The following is a 20846-nucleotide window of genomic DNA, read 5'->3' on the forward strand; positions in this document are numbered from 1 at the left end:
TCTCTTCATCCTGAAGAAAGAAATCGTTCATTTTCCGAGTAGGGTATAAAATTGTATGAGGCACCAGGCGCCTCCTTTAATTAAAACTCCTGAATTAAATTTTCATTTTCCCTTAATTATGCAAAAAAATCGTAATTGGTATGAGTTGTGTATACAACTCTTAAAACGTCATTAAAACGATTATCATACCGTGAAGATTAAGCTGGTTCTTATTTTAAACAGCAAACAAGATTGAATAAAGGAAGGGCTAGAGAAGGAAAAACAGGAACTCGAGCGGATATTTCTAGCTTTTCTGCACCGATTTTCACCGTTTTTTACAATAACGCCTATCATTCCTACCATGAGTAGCAGTCGGTGCGTTTCATACTGTACTGTGTAGTGTAGTGCACACTATGATCAATCGGCAAGTTGGGCCGTTCTTGTTGTTACGTTTAATCTCATTTGTTTTTAGACTGCACGCATTTACACACAACCACCCTTATGTACATCCACTTTTATATGCACATACTTTCACAGACACACCCATACATACACCCCTAAACCAACCAGCCATATAAAACTGTGGCATAATCAATACTTATGTTAGTGAAGGGTATGGCAGATTGACTACACGTGAGCCGTAGGGCATCTGCTTCAAGGTGGCAAGCAGTCAGGCCATGTGCAGCGGGCGATAACGGTAATGTAAGATAAATATTTCTAATTCGGCAAACCATTTTGGGCGACATCCTAGACCAACCGTAACGATTATCAACATTCCGACGGAGATAGAGCTAGAAATAGGACACTGTTACTGAAGCGCAAGTGAGGTACGAGAAAGGACGATATTAAACCTAGCATCACTGTATCAAACCTTCTGTTAGGGTGGCCTCCATGGGGAGGTGAAACAAAGTGAATTGTAAAAAAAAAGAAGAAGAAAAGCAGTACGGACAGGGACAGACGTGACGCAACGTAACGGGCACAATACCACAAACTGCAAACGCATGAACGTGAAGTCATTGTAGGTTTGTTCTCGTTTCAGCTCTTTTTTGTGTGGTTGTTTCTTATTTGAAATTAGCCTGTGTTATGACAAAGATTGGCCAGCGTGTGCTGGTTGTGTGTAGGACTACAGCTTCAAAAGACACGTTTTAGTGTGTACATAAATGTGCGGAAAAGTGTTTTAGAATGATGACAAAGAACATGGTCAACAACAAACCTTAAACACCGTATAAATGGGCTGTAAAGCTACATGGTGAATGATAAAAATCACTTGAAATGGCCGGAAACAAGAATTGAAAAGCTTTTGATCCACATGAGGGATCAGTGGAAAGTTTTGTTATTGTCAAGAGGTTTTTTTGCTAATTGTGCGTAGAAATCTTTTGAATGTTCTTAATTGAAAATGATTTTAGTTTCATTTGAAAAATTGTTCCTTCTTGGTGACATTCAGAGCTGTTTGATTGCTCTCAGTTCACTTTATTGGATTCTGTTTAAGACAGCAAAAACACACGAATAAATACAAACGCAAAACCACCATAACGTATCATTCCCCATAATTGTACGAAAAAATAACAAACAAACAAAAAATAAGAAGCAAACAAAAATGAACCTCCCCCTCCCCATTTCAACGTGCATAAAAGATCACCATTTAGAGTAGCCAGTAACAGTAACGTAATCATGATGCAAAATATTAAAAAACCCCGTTGATCGTGCAGAATGCTGCAGCAGCAGACAACAAACCATAAACGAATTACACTCAAATGCGCAAATGTAATAGACGTGTAGCTAATGCATTAAAACGGAAGTGAGGAACACGGGGAAAATGTGTGCAGAACCGGTTAACGAACATTCCTCCTCCCTATCACCCCTCACCCATCGCCTTCCCGCTCTTTGCACTGCGTGGCAAACCATGTAAAGCAAGTAATGTCGGCTAAAGCTATCCTTCACTGTCATACCCCATATGTGTGCGTGTGTCTAAAATGACCCATTAGGCATGGCCATGGGAATGGTTCGATGTTTAGAATGCTTTTCCTCCGTTACCCCACGAACTAATATGGGCATGGTAGTAGGGAGCAACGATATATAATAAAGCAGGGCGTCACACAATGTAAATGCAACTCCGGCACACTTAAGCTAGCGTAGAACCCGTTTGCCAGTGGCGATCATCGGGTACAGAAGCAGCAGCAGCAGCAGCAGCAGCAGCAGCAAAACAAACAAACGAACGAACTAAACGCTCAAATGCTCACTAATCAAGCAGCGGAAGTGGCATGACGGACGGGCGAATCAGATGTTTTCCCGTATTTACGTTGAGTGTATCGACTACGACTAACTTTAACCGTTTTTCCAATTCCAAACGGCCCTGCCGAGCGTCACTGGGCATACCGAGTACATAAAAAAACCAAATCATACCAATCGACTCATTAATGGCATTTAAAAAGCAAACGTAATAAATTACAACTCTCAAACATTCCACATATGAACAAACGTACACACAACACTGAATACAGCTTAACAAACTCGATCTGCGTGGTGAAATGCAGTAGAAAAGAAAAAAAAACAGGAGGAGATAATACTCTAATGTCTTAACCACTGCCACAGCGTACGAAGATAATTAACGAGCGGAGGAAAGGAAACGCATTCCATAAGAAGAACGAATGAATGGAAGGGTTACAGAAAAAGCTTAAAACAAAAACAAAAAACCCAGCAGCAAGAAGTAGCAAACAGGAATGGGAAAATCTCATCTTACGAATACCGAAACCAAGAGAGCGAGATTTAAAAAAAAACAGAAGCAAACGGGCAAAGAGGGCTAGATTAAAATGGATTAAGAAAATCGACATTCCCTTTATTGTCTTATAGGCAGTAGTAGAACAAAATGGAAGAAAGAAAACAGATAAAAAATGAATAAAATAAACAATCCCACATTAGTAAAACACACGCCGAGGTCATTTTGGTGGATATGGAACAAAAAAGAGAATCAGAAAAAGCAAAAGTGGTACAAGACCGAGCCAAAACGCTTGCTAAACCAATTGATTCACGTAGGTATAGATCGTTCCAGATCGGCAAGGCAAAAGAAACGAGAAAAGTTGAAACAAACAGTGCTTGTGCAGCAAAAGCTAAATTTACGAAAGCAAGAAACACAACTCGTATCGTAAAAATCTGCAACAAAGTGTGCAGCAAATACACACACACACACACATACTCTTACACCTCTTTAATGAGAAAAACAGAGACACCCGTACAGATACACAAATAGACAAAAGAAAGCGACAACAGAAAACAAATCCAAGAACGGAACGGTACGAGAAAAAGTGGAGGAAAACATAAAACAAGAACCGAAAAGCCCATTAAATAGGCGAAAGAAGATGCAACAGAAGAAGCAAGCGATGTGGAAGCAGGAATAAATTAAAAAAAGGTAAAATATTAATGAATATTTAAAAGATATGTTATGAATATATATAAATATATACATGATAAATATTAAAAAAACAACAACAACAACATTTTTGTCTTGCTTTGGAAAAAATCTTCTATCAAAAGAAAGAATCTTCGGTGAGTAAAAAAGCAAAACTCGATGCGTTGTGTTTTTTGCACAATTTTTATTTCTGTTTTTTTCCCTTACTTGAAGGTGTATAATGTAGTAGGTTTTTTAAAAGTTGCATTGAAATGTTTTTTTTTTCGGTTTTCTTTTATTATAAAACGATAGAATCGTAGCCATATCATGATTTGTTTTTGTTCTGTTCGTGTTGATCAGTAGTACATAATATAATATATATCTATATAGCCTTTTTGTCTAATTTATCGCCCACTGGTGTCGGACACGTGTGGATTATGCAGTTTATTATACTTCCCTACCCAATCAGCTCGTGTTTACCATGGTTACCGCTCCAGTCTGTCACAGTGCTCGTATCGATCTCTTCTCCTTCTCTTTAGGACTTTTTTTTTACTGAATACATCTTTCTTTATACGCTCTGTGTTTGTTAATGTTTGGATTGATTTACACAGAAATAAATCGACAATGGAATTTATCCATATTAGCTATACTTTTTATGAAGCAAAATGAATGAAATGTTGTATTTTCATCTGTTTGCTATCTTTTGTTTTCTCCCTTTCGGTGGCATGTTTTATTTTGGCAATGCAAAATTAGCGCAAATGGCTTTCGGTTGTTTAATTCTATTTAATACTTTTTTTGTTTTTGTGTGTGTTTTGCGTATTTCATGCAAACATGGTAACTTTATAAAATTGTATTTAACAAAATTTTTCTTTGAAAGCTATTTTAGCAATTGTTATGAGTTTTGCTTAACACATTTGAAGAAAAAAACATGACGAATTCAATTCTTAGGTAAATTTGGCAAATAAATTTGCTTCCGGGTTTCTAGAGCCGATCGAATCCAAGTTACATTATCAACTATGATTTTCTATTTTTGCATTTGTTTACATGTATACTAAAATGTAACAACAATTTGGCCACGGATTTGCTAGACTTCACGTCGAAACAGTATGCACTCTGATGCATGTTTGCTGCAAACGCTCAACAAACTGACGGCTGCGTGGAAGGTTGCACCATTGCGCCTAAAAGGTATGCAATATCGTTTAACCGGTTACTCATTCTGTATCTTGCGCCTCTCTGAACGTTATACTCTCTGTGCATTTTGTCCGTGTGTTTGTATGTGTGTGTGTGTGTGTGTGAGAGAGAAAGAGAGAGAGAGAGAGAGAGTTATTAATACTACACAATTTGACTACGGGGTTTTGCACCAGATGTGCTTTGGATTTTTTCTTGATACTTCCCTACACTTCCATTGCTTCCCTACACCCTTCCATGGGCTTTACTGTCAAGAAATGTTACATTTTCTTTTTCCTTTTGTTCACACTGTTGTGTTACTGTTTTGTGATGTTAATGTTTATTTCGTATTTAACCCGAATTAAATAAATAAATCCACATGCTTGCTCTGCTTTTCATCTTACAATTATATAAACTAGGTATATATGTACTCATTGTCTGTTCCATTTGGCTAAAGTCTCTATCTCTGTTCTGTTCTTAATTTTGTTTTGTGGTTTTTATACTCCACCATTCCAATGGGTTGAGTTTTCCAACAAGAGGATTTTGAAAACATAACACTTGACCATGACCGAAATGCGTTTCCATTGTACGGAGGGGCCAATGGTTATGTTGGTTTCCTTTTTGTAGCTTCTGTTTCATTTGGCAGATTTTTGGGACTAGAATTTTGCTTTGTGCGGTGAATATTTATAGTAGCTAATGTATAATAAAGCTAAAGAAAAAAAAAATACATAAATAGGAAAATAGGAAAAAGATACTTTCAAAGAGTAAGATAATTGGTGAGAAACGAGAAGAATAATAACAAAGACAAGAGAGTAAGCTTCATCAATTTTATAGTTTCAATCGGTCAATAACAACAGTTTGATAATAAATTAGTTAATGACATCAGTAATATAACATTAGCTCTTGCAATATCTATTAACCGGTGTAACTTATAATTATGTCAATCGTTGACGCGCAGTTCGTTATGTCAAGGTTTTTTTTTATTAGCTTGACAAGTTTTTGTGTATTTTAATTTAAATTTAAAATTTTCAAACGCCTCATTTAAAGTCATTCTTTATGCTAAGGAAGCAAATGGTACAAATGTGTAATCAAAAGCAATTTCTTCATAAATTTTTACCTGAAACATGCATACAAAAAGTATAACCATATTCGTATCATTTCGGGTTCGGTTGTTGTCATAACACAAGCGAGCATCATTCTCATAAGACTTTCGGTTTTGCTTCAGTGACTGCTGACCCAACATTGGTGGTGATGTCACATTAGGATAACTGATTTCAATCCATTCTGTGGTATGGTACTAGTTTTTTTTTACTCGAAATTTAAAGCCTTTCTTGTCTTTTGATTAAAATCAGTTAACTTTACTCCATACTTTACTAATTCTTCGCGCAACGGATTGATGCATTGGAAAATGCCAAATTCGAAACAAAGCCAACTATTGTAAGCTAACGTGGTTTTTAACTATACATGTAAATATTTATGTCTGCTATGTCCGTATATCGTAGCATTACTGTTTTTCTACATCATTTGATCATCAGCAAACACTTGTCACCTTCACTCACACTCACGGTTTCTAAATGACTATAGTTAATTGATGCAGCGTTGGCTTAATTTGCTCTTCTTTCAATATATCTTGCCTTTTGGGGTAAAACACAACAATTAGTTATGCGCCTATTGATAGCCCTAACCCACGTTTCGTTTGACAGTGGTTCATTACTCTCGTTTTTTATGCTTTTGTGTTGATAAATTGACTACTTTGTATTATGTTTTTAACTCATTCATATATTTTAAGTGATGGTCTAGTTATGAAAGAAAAATGTACGTTAAACATGATTAAAGTGCCATTTTTTGCTTAGATTAGTGCCAATTAAAAGACAGCAAAGCATTTATATGTGAATAAAATGAGTATAGTCGATGCAGAATAAGTCTGTCTTGAAAGTAAGTAAACTGATGAACTAAGAGTAATATAAAGACAAGAAAAAGTAAGCTGCAATAAGTTAAAAGAGAGGTATAGGTTATAACATTCTAAAAAAACTACACTAAACTTAAAGCAATGAGGACGTTTTACATCAATGAACGATTAGTAAGAAAAATAAAACAATGACACAAAAAGAGAGTGAAAGAGAGCAAAATAAAGAAGAGTATGAAAAGGGAGATCGATAAAATTGATTACATAAAATAAAAGAAAACAGACAATGATAAACAGGTTTAACAGGACAATGATAAAAATAGAGATAGGTACTCTGCACCCAACAATTCAGTGTGTAAATAAGAGTAGAATAAAGAAAAGTTAAAAAAAGAGCAGTGGAATAGAATAATTGAAATAGCTAGAATAAGAAACCAGACAATGAACACCACCAAATATAGACTTTGATGCTCTCCATCAAACAAACCAGTGTGCAAAGGAAGAAAGGAAAGAAAGTTACCTTGATGAAAAGACAGTAAGACATGAAAATAGACTTGTTTACTGTTAGTGTGACAGATGCTGTAATTTAAGTAACGATTGTGATAGCGATAGATGACAGTGATGATATGTTTCTTTCCTCACGCACGTACGATCTACATCGATGTAGGGTTAATTGAACGGCTTTAAAATAAAAGAATCCTCCTGTACTTATTGGTAATCGGTAATCGGTATCGTTTTTAACTAAAAAATTTCATTTCATTACTATTAAAGCAACGGGGTTTTCGGGTTAAGAAAAAGGGGAAAGTACAATCAATATCCATTTTTTACACTGATGTTTAGTTTGCTCGTGAGTATTTTTTTAATCATAATTAAGTTATATGAAAATATAAATAAAGGAAAGATTGTTTAGAGAAAACGCAAATCACAAATATAGATTCAGTGAAAGGAGAAAGAATTGGCAAACCAGCGCACGCTATCGGTTGTAGAAGAGAACAAAGATGAAACTGCACGAAGATAGCAACAGATCGAAAACAAACAAAGCAACAAGACGGAAAGGAGAAACGACAGCTAACCACAGAAGACGACAAGAGAATAGTCGAAATGTATGGCGTCCAGAGCAGAAAGAGACAGCACCATCCTTTTCGCCCATACGTGCAGAGTGTAAGGACAGTAGAGTGAAGTCTGTAAAGAGAGCTACAGTAGAAGATAGAGGGAAGAATAGTAGCAGTAAAGTGTGATCGACAGAAAGAGAGAAGACAAACGAAGTAATAATGATAGCAAAGTAGCAGCAATAGGTTTTTTTTTAGTTTAAAGACTTTTATTGATAGTAGTATTTAAGTTTTCTTGTAGTAACAGTTATTGATTATCCAAGCAACTTATAAGTATATAGATATAGATTGTTTTAAACTTAAAACATATAGTAAAAAGGGGAGACGACAGTTTGTAATATTTAAAAAAAAAGTACAGGTAAATTAAATGGAACATAGTTGTTCGGCTGTTCGCACCCTGTTGTAATACGCGCTGGGCTCTACCACAGTCAATCGCTCGCCCACACCGACACGTACACATACTCACACACGTACACGTTTTTCTGCTCTCGTTTTCGGTTTGTTCTTCCTTTTTGTATGTGTTTCTTTTAGAGCCTTTCAGTGCCTACTCTTCCCTATCGAGAACTAGGCTTGATGTTTGGGATATGTTTTGTCTGCGTGTACACACAGTTGGAGGTGTGTTTGTGTGTGTGTTTTTTCTTCTTCTATTTATTTTCACCGTGTTTATGTAGGTGTGTTTCGGAGGGCGAGACAGACTTGTATATGTTTGTATGATCGTAGTAATAAGTAGAAAAAAAAATGAAATAAAAAAAAACGTATTCACTAAAATAGTCAAAACAGAAAGTGGAAAGGAAACCATGATTGGCAACACACGACATCGATCGTGCAATCTTTTCCATATCTTCTCCTTTCTCCTTTCGCTCTCTCTCTCTTCTCTCTCTTTTCATTCCTTCGCTTTCAATCCCATCGTTCAGTACAGCTTTCGAAAAGCTACAGGTTTTAAATTATCTTACTTATCTTACACCGTTTATACCGGGTTTGTTTGCTTAATTTTCCCCACTTAACGCTTAAACGCTACACAGAAAAGACGTAAGAAACACAACTTTTACTATAATAAACACGTACTCTGTTGTCGTGTGGTTTTGTGTGTGTGTGTGTTTGGGGGATTGTTTGTTTTTTTTTTTTAATGTTTGCCATTTCGTACTCTCTCATCACCGCATTTTCGGTTGCCGTTTCTGTTCCCACGCTGTGTGTGCCCCCCATTATGTCTATCTATATAGCGGTGTGTAGTAGTAGTAGTAGTAGTATCGTATCGGTCATTACTCTCATAATCGGTGCGGGATGTTTGATACACATTTGCGATCCACGGTACATTACAACTCGTCATTTCTGAAATCTCTTTTATGTTGATTTTGTTTTTGTGTTTTGTTTTACGTTGAGGAGAGAACCAGGAGGAGGTGAGGGGGTTTTGTGGGTAAGGGTAAATAAATCCTTGAATGCAAACCTCGCTTGGAGAAACGCCGCTGCCCGTGTTGGCCGTGAAGCCAATGTACTGTAATCGTTCCATGCTCTAAGAATGTGGCGAAGCGATTGCATTTAGTACATGTGTGCGAGTCATAATAAACGATTTATCACACACACAGGTCAGAGCATGAAAGAGAAATTGTGGCGAGGAGAAAGAGATAAAGCGAGAGAGAGAGAGAGAGAAAGAGAGAGGTAAAGATTGGAATAGATTCTTTCAATAGTGATAGTGTAATAGCGTAGTAGTAGTAGTAGTAGTAGTGGTAGTAGTAGTGGTAGACGACGTAGTAATAGTAGAGGAAAAAGAAGTAATAATAGTGTTCGAGTGATAGTAGTAGTTATAGTAATTTATAGTAGATAGTACACTAGTAGCAATAGTAGCAGCTTGCTGTAATTCTGTTCTGGTTTTGTTTGCTTCCCCCGGAGGCTTATGTTGTAAACGATCGATCTTCTTATAGTGAAAACTTATGGCTAGTAAATAGTGAAAAGTATAAAAATCCATATAAAAAGAAAATAAAAATAAAAAAAAGACGCGAATCCTAAAACCAAACACAAATGGATAATTGTATCGCTTTAGCGTAGCGAGCGTTTTCTCGCTCTTCTATCGTACCCTTTTCCCGCATCATGCATCGTGTGAGGAGGGCGCGTGAACAAAGATACTACTCGCGATCGAGCAATAGTATAAGAGCGTATGTGTTTGTGTGTGTGAAGAAGTTTACACAAAGAGAGCTGCTGGTAAATGTTTTTCGTTTTTTTCTTTCCTCTTCAAACCCTGTTCCGGTTGATCACCCGACACACCCCTCGTCCTTGTCTCGGTCTCTCGTTCCCTTTTTAGCATAGCTTTGATTGTTCCGTAAATGGCCATTTAAGCCAACCTTCATGTACAAATAGGGCCTTCGTATGGGCATGGAGGAGGCGCGGGACCGGGTTTCTATCAAATATGAAACATTACCATCCTTTGCAGCTTTCAAATATGCAACACACACACACACACATACATGTTCTGTTCTGTTCTGTTCGCTTGCTTGGCTCCTGCTGGTCTAAGGGGTAAGATAAGGATAGTTTTCGATTGGTTTTTGTATGTCATATTTATATATAAGCTACACATAATGAAGAAGATTCAACCATTGTTTGCCCACACTCAACACGCTCGGTATGGTTTGTGTTTTCTTTTCCTTCCTTGTTTACTGCGCTGCTGCTGCATGTGTTTGTTTGGCTGTGTGCTTGAGTGTGTGTGTTTGTTTGTGTTTTTACGCGATTTTGTAAGCAGAGGAAGTGATTCTGTGTCGTGTTGGGTATGGGTCGTGTAATATGTATAATAGAGCTTGCTCTTATAGACCATTCAGTTTTCTTTTTCCATTTGTTTTGTCGGTTTTCTTGTTTAAAGATTTATCGCTAAAATATAACATCATCTGATTGTCGAGATTTCTCTTACATATAATATTTCAATCTCAGTTGAACCACACACCGTGCGTCTCCATCGCGGTTGACATAGAGGCTGTGTTTACACAGCTCCATTGTTCGCGTACGCACGCCTGTAGGGGTTCAGAGATTTGGTTCAATATAGAGTGATTCGCTTGACCTGCCTAACTGCAACTGCGACACTGATTGCCTCCGTCCGTCCGTCCGTCCATCGTTTGAGATGCGTTGTGACGGAGCGAGGCCGTGTCGCATGTTTGCACATTTTTCGCTAATTTGATTCCCATCCTTCAGCTGCGCGATATACAAAGAAGAGACAGAGAGAAAGAGAAAGGTGTGTTTTTGTTGTTGTTGTTGTTGTTGTGTAAAGAAAGTGTGGTTGTGTGTGTTTTAATGATGACGATCTGTGTTGATTGATTCTCGATTCTCTCCATCTCTTCATCTCCTAACCGTTTAACGTTACATTTATTCGGTAACACCGTTTCTTCCTCTACTGTTGATGCTCTGTTGATTATCTACGCCTCTTTTGCACGGGGGTGGGGGGGGGGGGTGGGTGAATGAGTGGTTTGGGTTGTTGTAAATGGGGAGAGGGGAGGGTTGTTTTGTTGTCCCCTACTGCGCACGATCTCTAGCTATTGATCGTTATGCATGCGGAGGATCATCCGTTGTGCACAGTTCGCTAATCGTTCTATTTTTCTTTTTCTTTTGGCCTTCATGTTTTCTTTTCGACTTTCAAACAGCATTCACGTGCTATCAATTATTTGCTAATTTTTTGTTTTGTTTTTTTTTTCTTCTTTTTGTTCTAAATTTTCCATCAATTGCCTAATAAACTTGTTATGATTCCTGTGAGGATGTGTGTGTGTGTGTTTTTTTGTTTTTAAATAGAAAATTATCTCCGATGTTGTGCCGATAGATTTACTTTTCTTCTTAATCTCACTGACTCGATTTTTTATGTTTTTTTTTTTTCTCTCTCAGCAAACCCGTTTTCTTTTCTTTCTTTCTCTGTTTCGCTCTGTTTCGCTCTGTTTCCCTGTTTTTCATTTTTTCCATACTACTTCCGTTACCATACCGCTATTACTGACTCTGTTCGTATCCTTCCATTTTCACGTTGCTTGTTTCACATTGTCCCAACCGTATGCCTACCGTCTAAACAACACGCCTGAGGCTGACGGCAGACGGTATGCTGTGATAGAAGCAGTAGTAACCCCTGTTTTCCATCTGCTTTCCTTTCCCGGGGAATGAAATGTATTCGATTAGCAAACAAACAAACAAACTAACAAAACAAAAGCTGCCATCCCTATCATGCGGGGTTTGGTCGCTTTTGCTTCCAAAAACATTAACATCAACAAACAATCTTGCTCGCTCTTTACAACCTATACAATGCGCCAGCCATACGTAACAAAAAGTTAAGCTTGTGTTTTCTTTACATGCTTGAACACAAGGAAAAAGCCATTGAAAATGGAAAGAGAAAGCTTAAAGAAAAGCTAAATCCCAAAACTCATGGTAGAGTGGGTGTTTTCTACTTTTTCTTGCAGAGGGAAAGGGAGGAGAGGGGGAAGGAAAAACTTCTTACAACAGAAATTTCCATTCGCTGTTCTCAACGATATTGCACCATTAAGCGAAACGCTTCCATTAAAAAAAAACGTTTTAAGGCCCGAAAATGGGGAAGTAAAAGAAATCAGCAGTGGAATAAACGGAATGATTTAATCAAACAAGAATGCTCCACTTTGTAAATATAAGACAACAATTTAGCTTAAATCGATGTCATGTTTGTTTTGTCTTACCACGGTGTTCGTCAGACGATATAATAACAAAAAGAAAAAGAAGAAAAAAAACTGTATTATAATCTCAATCTCAATTGGTCTCTCTGTATTTAATAAATCTCTATTTGCTAAAGCTAACCCTAAGTGTAACAAAACAAAAGAAAAATAAGATGAAAGAGAAAAACAGAAGTCTCTTATTCAGTTGAGACAGAAACGTGATAGAGAAAATAACGAACAAGTACAGTAAATTCAATAACAGAAAGAATATGAAACACAGGAAAAGAGTGAAAGAGAGCACGAACATGAAAGTGTGAACACAAAAAGGAAGCATTTGGAAACACACACAATAATTGCACAAACACAGAGCAACTTTAGTAAAGCAACTTTACTAAACGATTGGTGCAAACAAAATAAAACAGAGAAAGAGAGAAAAGAAGATACAAATGGGATAAAGCAGAGTGAAAAAAAAACGGAGTGTGAGAAATAGTGAAAATAAAGAAAACAGTTGGTAGGCAGTTTTGTTCTAACGGCTCTTCCGTTCGAGAGCAAACTAACGAATATGTGTCTGTAGAAAGCAAGATCAGTTTACCACCCTAATGAGTCGTCAGTTGACGATACAAGAGAAAATATTGCAGCGCACACATACAACCACACCGGCATTAACGCTTACTCCGTACTCATAATTATTACAATAATAATTAAAGTCATAATAATAATAATTATAATAATAATAATAATAGCGATAATAAACCTACGCATTAATTGGTTGCCCAGTGCCCGTTTAATCCCTGTTCTTAACAGATACCCTAAACAATACTGGAAAATTATTTCAAATTCAAATATATCGCCCCCATCTAGCTCCTGCCATCGCCAGGGTCCAGCTGCCTTTTGTCCTGCCCAGTGCCTTAAATGTCAAATAATACCTACCCCGGTTGGTGTATCCCGGTGTATCTCCTGTTCTGCTCTATCTCTGTCTGGGTGTTTGTTCATCCTGACCTTGTAAATCCTATTGTACTGCTTGAAGCATCGAGAGGAAAGATCATTTATCATACCGTATACTACTACTAAACGCGATCTTACAAATCAACTGCCATGTATTTGAAATTCGAGAATAAGTCGCACCATGAGTGGGAACGAAATGGGGATACGATAAACGTAAAGAGGTGAAAGGAAAAGGGAATAAGCAAAACTGATTTGTTACGCCTGTTAGTGGGCAGCGGCGCCGCGGTGGATTTAAATTGATTTGAAGGTTTCGCTAATCGTGGCTTGCACCATCCTGAACTGTTCCTACCTTCCCTACGCATACTGTACTGTCCCCGTCCCTGTACTGTACTTTGCTGTACTCTTTCTCTCACGCTCGCCTTTTTATGAACTTTTGCTAACACCCACACAAAGCCTCCAGTTCTGTGCGTTTCCCTTTCCATGCCGTAGTAAACTCTGGCGTCGAGGCGAAGAAAGATACGAGCAAGAAACCCACCCCAAATCCTGTGCTATCAGTAGCGTGATTGTACCGAGACGCTCTGCATGATGCGAATGCGGCTCGTTTTTCGTCACACCTACATGTAACTGGTTTGGGTGTAGCTTTCCGTTTAGAGAAACAACGTTTAAATATTTCTGTGTTAATTGGGTGTTTTTGCAGGAGAGCGATCGTGAGATGGCTGTTCTGGCGGTTCTGTGATACTCATCTGTGTGTGTGTGTGTTTGTATAGGTGCACACACTTCCGGGGGTTTGATTGATTGATTTGATTGCCTTCCTCATGCTCCGAAAAAACGGATTTTGCTGACAGCACATACACGGGGGTCTTCAATAGCTTCATGATCATGATTCCATCAACTAGCAAACTTCAACACTACTACAAATTTACTAAATTCGCTTACATTATTTTACACACACGCACATAGTATACCCATACCGTTCCATGCGATTGGCGACCGACTGGGCACACGCACCCATACCAGGTATGCAGTGCTGTGGTGGTGCATCATATTGGCTGCTCTTGAATCTGTTTGCTTTTCTTGCTTTATACCTTCGCTTGCAAAATGTGTATATGATTGATGTATGTAAGTGTGTGTTTGTTTTCTCTTATGTAAATTTAATACAACACTCTATTTACCTATCCCCCCGAATAGCTTTACTTCTCATTTGTTCCTGTCAGTTTACGAATGATTTTTGTTTCTTTTGTTTTGATTTTGATATTTTGTCACTGATATTTTTTAGTTTTCTCTCATTCTCTCTCTCTTTCTCTCTCTTTCTCTATCTCTCTCTCTCTGCTGTGCTGCATTTGCTAAACAATTCTCTAAACGCATTTTACCATTTCTACCATGCCCGTTTTCTTCCCATTTTCTTCCTTTTTTTGTTATGTTTTTCTTTTGTTTCGACATAAAGATATATTTTGTTCCCATTAAACACTCTGTTGATCTGTTCGCTTTGAAATGACTTGGCTTTTGGTTCGTCTCGAATGGACGTGATAAGAATTTTCTTCCGTGTCTGTGTAATGCTCTATACTTGCGCGCCCGGAGAGGAGTTTCTTTTGCTATTTTTGTTGATATTTGTGTTTGTGTATGTGCGTAAGGTTTTGTTCCGTTTGCTCCATGGTTCGAACGATCTCGAGCTTGTAACAGTTGCAAGACTCAACATGAACAAACAAACTATTATCCACAATTGTTACAGTGCAGCATTTTTAACCCCAGCGCGTACATAGACACTCACAAATACAAACACAAACACATAAGTCCCCGTAAAGGATTAAAATCTCCCTTTTCTCTGTTTCCATTGCACAAGTATATCAGCTAGAGATGATATAGATTTATATATATATGTATATGTGTATATAGAGTTTTTGCTCCACACCGTTCTCTCTTCCAACCTATGTTCCTGTAATGATAGTACAACATCAGATGTTTCACTACTAACATTCTACACCTTACATTAATCATGTTCAAATAGTAACTTGTCTCTACTGTCTATGTGTTGGTTTTTTATGTGTGTTTTTGTTTGTTGTTTTCTTCTTCTTTTCCTCTTATCTGTATCCATCCCGCTCCGCGTTCGCTTTTGTTTGCTGCAGCAACCACACTACCTACTACTGCGCTGCTGCTGTGCAGATTCTAATGCAGATTCATAATTCTTCTGTACCTCATCTACTCCTTACTACTCTCGTTTCTATTCTAATCAATGTTTGATTGCCCCAGCAACAACAACAGCAGCAGCAGTAGCAGTACCAGGAGTAGAGACGATTGTACGCAATGCAAACAAACCAAGTTTGCATCATACGCAACGGGCCACGACGCTAACGCAGGAGGAATCGGATTACAACAACACGTGTTTTTATGATAATGCAAAAAAGATTTGTTTCTTCACTCTCCGTGCTATTCGACTCGTTCTCTCGTTAGGCTACTGTAATCGCATGTTTGGCCAGGACCCGGTTGGCGGAGCCCCGTCTCATCATATTGACGGCGTGTATGTGCTGCTTTCTTAGCTCGTATTTAGCTGCAGTTGTTTTTGTTTGCTGTGCCACCCTTGCTATCCTCTCCCCACCAAAACGGGGAACAACCGTGTTTCGTTCGGTACCGTGCTTCTAGCTGCGTCTCTTACCGCGATCATGCCGAGGTCGCTGTTGTTGTTGTTGTTGTGATTGTAGGTGGGGAGGAAGAGCAGGCGGAGGTGGTGGTGGTGGTGGTGGTAGGTGAGTTTGACGCCGTGTTGCTAGTTCCGGTGATGGTCTCGTCGCTGACCGATGCGGGACCGCTCGATGATGAATGCGATGCCGTGGGCGGGCGAGCAGATGGTAGTGGCGGTGGTGGCGGTGGCGGCGGTGGTGGTGGCGGGGTAGATGGTGGTGGTGGTGGAGGTGGTGGAACTACTACTGGCAGCTGTACCGGCGATGTACCGTGTTTGGCGCTCGCGTACGCGGGCGCTCGCAGTTAGATGTTGGACTTGGAGAAGCTGACGCGCAAATGGTTCGACTCGGACAGCTGGTAGTTGTGCATCTTGATCAGCGCGCACACCGCTTCCTCGATCGAGCTGAGCTGTATCAGCGCCATCTTGTGGTCCTTCCTGTTGGATCCCGTTTAGCGAAAGGGAAAGTAAACGTAATTAGTATTACAGTTCGCATCAAATCTTACAGTGTGAACTTACGGGAAAAATTTGAAAGCTTTCACTTCAAAGCTGTTCTTGGTGAAAGCTTCCTTGATTTCATCCTCGGTTACGGTAGCTCTACAAAGTGGACAAAAGTACAGAAGAAGGAAAAAAAGAGTTAATAATGACCCAATAAAACAAATCAATAAAAGCTATTATATCGTCAGCGCTTCACCTTCTTCTACGGCATCCTCCCCATATTCGCCAGATACACAGCCAAGCCATTTTTGCTTTTAATTACATTATCATAATAATTCCCCTAATGAAATTGAGCGTGAAAGGCAACGGGACCGGACCGCTAAGCACTTCACTCGCAAACGTTCGCCGTATCCGTGCGCCAATGGTCACTTCATTACGAGGAAGGAAGAAGTGAATAGAAATAACACTCCTTTCCTTCTACAGGAAAGTGAGCAAAAGGCAGGTGCGAAATGGTTTCTCACCTACAAGCGAACCACCACCATGGCGTACTGAATGGGTTGGTTTCGGCGGGCAAGCGCAAAGCAAAGGGATAAAATTGTCGTAGGACGTTCACTGTAACAAAGAGTCGTTACGCGTTATCACACAAACACACACACACACACATACAGGCATTGGCAAAGTTTCCTCTCCGTTGGCTTTCGGTAGGCTCGGAGGTAGGTCTTCCTTATGAGTTATGGTTTTCATTTCGCTGTAATTATGGACTGGCCCGGTCTATAAATAATTATGTTTTCCGCCGTGATTGCTGTGAACAGGGCAGACGGGAAAACTACCTGTAGCAGAGCTTGGTGCAGGGTTCGCTACAGTGAGTAAAATGAAGAAATTAAAATACTAATGCGATACGTGTACTTCTAACAATCAGCTCAATGGATGAAGGACGCTGAATCTGCTCCGCTTAATTAAATCCCCCGCGCTGCACAATTAGGTGCAAAAACTGCAACCTTCCAAAGAGGATTACACGAGTTTACACGCAAACTCGGGTGGTTGTAAAGAAAACATCAACACGTTACTAAATATTAATAACATCGCCCGGTCAGGGGATTATGTTGCAACAGTTGTTCTGCACCACAGTGGTTGGTTATAGGGTCTCGGGGTGCCTTTAGAGAGAAAAAAGGATTCCAATAATACGGTAAGCTTACAACGTTCGCTCGCTTTGTTAACTTTTATTGCTGTCCAACTGCCACCAGCCGAGCCACAGCCGAAAGTATCCCTTGGAAGTGTCCTAGTCTCTCGTTTCAGTGCTGTCTCACATTGACTTTGTGGTGTGCGCACTATGCACCACACCACCCCAAGGGAGGGAGCTAGTTTCAAATCCACTTATTTAGTTACAATTATCTTCCCCACCAGGCTCTGCTGGCTGCAAAACATACACACGCTCGCTCATCGCGCACTCATCGGTGTGCTATAATTGTGGCAAATCAAGCCACAACCCACCGCTTGACCTGCACAATCCACACACTCTCATGCATCTCGATGGCGCCCTCTCGCTGCTTCGGTACAGTTCCACCATTCCGCCTAGTCCAGGTTTAGTGCGAAAGGAAACAAAAGGTGGAATGGTTTTTGTGGGCCTCGAGAGACGATCCACAAGCGATGGTTAATTTATCGACCATGTCCTGCGCTCCGGTGCTTGGTGGCAATATCCCGGGAACTTACGTGGAAGGAGGAGGTTAGAACAAACAAAAGGATTAAAAATCCTTTCCCTCTTTCCTCCCAGTTCGCCAGTCAGTGTCGGTACGAAACGAGCGCTGGTCGGCGTTTCATGGTACCGTAAAAACGAACCATGAAGCTGTAAGCGTAAAGCACCTAGCTTTAAACGAAAAAAAAAGAAACTTCCATTCAACCAAGATCCTCTTTGGGTTTGGTAAAGCTGTTGCTGAGCTAGCACAGAGTGTATTCCAAGCACACCCATACACAGCCACACACACACACCGACACGCTCACTCAAACGCTGCATTGACTGTGGTTTTGTAGCGGATAAGACCACGGCGGTTCGAGGAATGGGGCGCGGGATGAGAGAAGATAATTAAAAGTTTGTTTTCTTTCCACCTCAAGCCGACTCCACCACTGTCCACCAGCGAGCTTCGCTCCAAGTTCTGTGACCCATTACCACCACCACCAGCGACGGCGTCAGGGTGTGAGGCAAAGCCGGTGTGCTATGGTTAAGTTCTTTAATAGTTACAGCAAAGTACTGTCTCACTGGGGCTGTGAGTCTCCGATATTCCGTCCGTCGTCCGTGTAACAAGCTCCCCCTGGGGTGGACTTTCCGAGGTGATGATGACGATGGTGTCGCTTCGGGTCGAAGAGGCGAGACAACGGTTGGACTTTAATTCCGTTTCTTTGGCATAATCATTCGCCACTTGCTCACCACCCAAGAAGTAGCTGAGGGAGATGGTAGAATTACCGAAGTGGATTATGCATAAAAGTGTTTCCATGTCGGTTTATTTTCATACGCTGGTGGCCGGAGAAGCTCACCACCAGCAGAGTTCGGGGGAGCATCAGATGGTGTTTCTGCTCGGATGCTCAAATCAGACACCTTTAAAAATCGTATCCACTGGTGTTGCCGGGCCCGGTGGTGGTGGTGGTGGAGGATTCTAAAACCATCCTCTCTTTCCACCACCGCTTCTACTCACCCTGCCCTGACCTGCCCAGGACGGAGATTAGTTCTTGGACAGGAGGGAGAGAATAAAATCTGCGAAATGAAAGGAAAATATTTGCAACCAAATCCCCGATTGCCCGAGTGGGGCAACAACGGGAGAAGTTGTCGTAGTAGCAACAGCTGGTGCGATGCCGCTATCGTAATCAATGTCTCCGCCTGAATGTGGTTTAATGATTGAGATGGGCGGGCAAGAGTCGGTAGAAAGCTACGGGACTCCAAACTGCAGGGCACTAAGGTTCATTAACACTGGGGCAACAACAAAAACGGAAGCCGGAGATTTGTTCGCGGGCGCTAATATACTTACGGAATGTTGCTTAAATGCAGTGTAGCAGATGGTGGATAGATGTTCTGGTAGTTTTTGCTGCCCGGTTTCTTGAATCGATGCAGCGGGTTTTGTGCATAGTCGCGGGTCAGTCCCGCGTCCGGCTGGCCCTCCTTCGGCAGCTGCACCGCCTGATGTTTGCTCGGCATCACGCGGATCGTTTTGTTCCAGATACGAAGCTTATCCAAATGGGTCATAGCTGTGGTTAAGGAACGGGAAGGAATAAAACAAAAAGTACTATTAATGATCAACGTACACAGTCAAGGCTACGATGTTAAAGAACACTCTTCCATAAATACGAAGAAACAATAAAAAAATCCCAAAAACACACCAAACAGTGGCATTTTTTTCCACCCTGTCCGCCTGTTGTAACGGAGCTAAGCTTTTCATTTATTTATTCAATTTCGGTTAGACTTATTTAGATTTAACCCAGCGCGCAGCAAAAAATAAACCTCTTTCCAAAAGAGAACACAGAACACGCCGGAAACCGGATGTGATGGTGATGCTGTTGGCCATTTTCTGGTCCAAATAATCCTTTCCAATTTCGGCCCACAAATTGTGTTTGTAGGCGCTTTGGTAGACGTACAAAGGAATAAGAAGGCTGGCAGGGTAGAAGTAGATGGTGCAGGTGGTGATTTCCATGGTTTGTTGCTCAGAACAAATGAATTTATACCATCACCATCACCTCACAGATTCCACCCTTTGCCACACACCCAGCCAGTTTGGCGGTAGGTAAAAGGTGAACAAAAAATAAAGCTTCAATTGAAGGTGTGGAAAGGACGAAACAAAAAAAATGCTCGCTTTTCATTTTGTGTGTTTGACTTTTTTGTGTACGTAGAACGTAAGGAAAAAGGAAAACGCAGGAAAACATTTGCAAACAAACGCACCAATTGTACGAAATGCACGTGAGAGTAGCACGATCGTGTGTGTGAGGATGTAAACATTTTTACCAATTATTATTTGATATGTAAACACTGCACAACCACGGTACCAAAGCGTCCCATTAACACTTTAAGCGCCGTGTCATATAAATGCGCATGACGGTTTTGCTCACCGTTCAGCTTTGCATCTGACGCTCAGTGACTCTCTTGAGAACGAATGAGGTAGGAAAGAGAAAACGAGAACGACATGTGCTACGCCGCTTATCGCAATGAAACAAAAGAGTGATAACAATCGCACGAGAAACTGTCGCTCTCATCGCTCTCTTGCCATGCGCTACGTGCTCACTCAAAAACTGTGGCGTCAGGCTGGCGGTCAAAGTGTTAAAAAAAACCTGAATTATAACAAGATCAATAAATACGTCACACAAGTGTACACAGTGAACCTCATCGAAAGAAGATGTTGAGCGAAACAGAAATAAAACACAAGCAACCTCACTAACTTATCGCTATTGGCGCCGTTGCTCTACGTCCGGTGTGGAGTGGTATTCCCACAGATCCGGAAAAGCTTCTGGTTTGTTATGAGTTTGCACAAACACACATACACACATACTTAAAAAATGCGCACATCCATTCACTGACTTTGACCACAAAAAGAAGGGATAAAACATTGAGGATGGAAAAATTGAAATA

The 20846-nt window shown here is 40.2% G+C and overlaps 1 protein-coding gene across 24 annotated transcripts in view; it reads right to left on the bottom strand.

Moving 5' to 3' along the window:
• Positions 1-14414: 14414 nt before the first annotated feature.
• The window catches only part of LOC1278776 (polypyrimidine tract-binding protein 2), a 272767-nt gene continuing 266335 nt past the window's right edge, over positions 14415-20846 (bottom strand). For 23 of the 24 annotated variants that reach the window (XM_061650468.1, XM_061650463.1, XM_061650462.1 and 20 more), the window contains 3 exons: positions 19258-19474; positions 16322-16399; positions 14415-16240 (listed from right to left, as the gene is read on the bottom strand). In XM_061650468.1, coding sequence (XP_061506452.1) covers positions 16108-16240; positions 16322-16399; positions 19258-19474 — 428 coding nt within the window. In that variant the 3' untranslated portion in view covers positions 14415-16107. Of the gene's footprint in view, positions 16241-16321; positions 16400-19257; positions 19475-20846 lie in introns of those variants that run through there. The other variant, XR_009765440.1, reaches the window with a different exon arrangement.

Source organism: Anopheles gambiae, chromosome 2 (genome assembly GCF_943734735.2).
Source record: "Anopheles gambiae chromosome 2, idAnoGambNW_F1_1, whole genome shotgun sequence".
Lineage (NCBI taxonomy): Eukaryota > Metazoa > Arthropoda > Insecta > Diptera > Culicidae > Anopheles > Anopheles gambiae.